The sequence below is a fragment of the Cephus cinctus genome, unplaced genomic scaffold (genome assembly GCF_000341935.2).
Source record: "Cephus cinctus unplaced genomic scaffold, Ccin1 Ccin1_scaffold0800, whole genome shotgun sequence".
Classification (NCBI taxonomy): domain Eukaryota; kingdom Metazoa; phylum Arthropoda; class Insecta; order Hymenoptera; family Cephidae; genus Cephus; species Cephus cinctus.
This window is the reverse complement of record NW_014333398.1, coordinates 29,545-31,190: the sequence shown is the minus strand read 5'-3', so window position 1 is coordinate 31,190 and position 1,646 is coordinate 29,545. Positions and strand designations below refer to the sequence as shown.

Genomic DNA, 1,646 nt, shown 5'->3' with positions numbered 1-1,646 from the left:
TGTCATGGTGTTGTTTTCGCTTCTGATCGCTGCTGGTAATTCATTGAAATCACAGGGCGGTGAAACAATCCAGTGGCCTATGTATCTTCTTTCCACAGCCACGACGCCAATCTCCTTCGGCGCCAGACGCCCCTCGGAGTCTTTGAAGTATTCGACCTCATGTGTACGTTATACCGCCGTCGAACCACTCTAGACCATGCCGATAACGTGTCATGGTGTTGTTTTCGCTTCTGATCGCTGCTGGTAATTCATTGAAATCACAGGGCGGTGAAACAATCCAGTGGCCTATGTATCTTCTTTCCGCAGCCACGACGCCGATCTCCTTCGGCGCCAGACGTCCCTCGGAGTCTTTGAAGTATTCGATCTCGATGACGATATCCATGGTCATGATGCTAACTCGAAGGCGTTCAACGAGAAACTAACGGCGATGCTGACGATCACAGGTGATACCGAGTGCACAAAAGATGATGATGATGCATACCCCAAATTGCTGACCTATGTATTTTCTTCGATTGTTTAGCCGCCGTAATCTACGACGATCTGCCACGAGGCGTCGATTCCAGAACGTTGTCGTACTCAGCGTATACGATACAGTTCACGGTGGTGGCAAGCGGTTCGTCGAAGCGTACCTCAATTCGAAATTGCTGACCTATGTATTTTCTTCGATTGTTTAGCCGCCGTAATCTACGACGATCTGCCGCGAGGCGTCGATCTCCAGAACGTTGTCGTACTCTGCGTATACGATGCAGTTCACGGTGGTGGCAAGCGGTTCGTCGAAGCGTACCTCAATTCGTACACTACCGTGCTTGATCAGGTTCCAGTGGGTGTTGCTATTTGCCGAGAGATCGGGTGTGAGATCGAAAACGAACAGACAGTAGCCGCCTGCATAAGCGTTCCTCGATATCGAATTACCCTCGTTGAGAAAGTGTATGCCCGTGCCACTGAAGAGGGTGTGATACGCGTCCACGTAAAGGCCAGATTTACCGAAATCGGTCTGCAGTGCTTTCGAGGGTACTTGAACACCGTCGACGTACAGCGACAAGAAATTAATACGATAGTTTTTGAAATTGAACGGGTTTAGTTGATAGTTGCCATTGAAGGCCTTGTTATCGACGAAACCTATTATAATCCGCTTAGGTAATTGGCCGAGAATCACGTTATCCATAGTGCCACCGTGCAAACCGGCGTGCATAGTCAGCGCCTTGACCCCGACTCGCGTAAGCGGATACTTTGCCGTTGTCTTAAACAACATTAGTTATCGACGAAACCTATTATAATCCGCTTAGGTAATTGACCGAGAATCACGTTATCCATAGTGCCACCGTACAAACTGGCGTGCATTGTCAGCGCCTTGACCTCGACACGCGTAAGCGGATACTTTGCCGTTGTCTTAGACAGCATTTTAGAATGAGCAATTAGAATACCGGGGCTTATTTTGGCGCGTCTAACGAGGAGCGTAGCCTCCGTTATATGTAAAGAACACGCGCTGTCGGGGTCCATGAGGGAGAAACCGTCTCTCGTACTTACGAGCCGTAAACGGAGCTCAACGCCATTTAATAAAAACTTTTCATGGTTAAACACAACGCAATGTAAATGACCGATCAGATCGACCGTCTTGTCTTTACCGACGAATGCCTGCCTATTCG

The 1,646-nt window shown here is 48.8% G+C and overlaps 1 protein-coding gene across 1 annotated transcript; it reads right to left on the bottom strand.

Moving 5' to 3' along the window:
• Positions 1–430: 430 nt before the first annotated feature.
• Positions 431–1,186, bottom strand: LOC112494776 (uncharacterized protein F54H12.2-like). The gene is made up of 2 exons (XM_025087896.1): positions 650–1,186; positions 431–495 (listed from the first exon to the last, which is right to left on the bottom strand). Exon 1 carries the CDS (start codon positions 1,163–1,165, stop codon positions 671–673), a length of 495 nt encoding a protein of 164 aa, XP_024943664.1. The 5' UTR covers positions 1,166–1,186; the 3' UTR covers positions 431–495; positions 650–670.
• Between the last annotated feature and the right edge of the window lie 460 nt (positions 1,187–1,646).

What these genes read in the sequence shown, in the direction of transcription:
- LOC112494776 (XM_025087896.1), bottom strand. Translation starts at nt 1,165, where the DNA reads ATGGATAACGTGATTCTCGGCCAATTACCTAAGCGGATTATAATAGGT.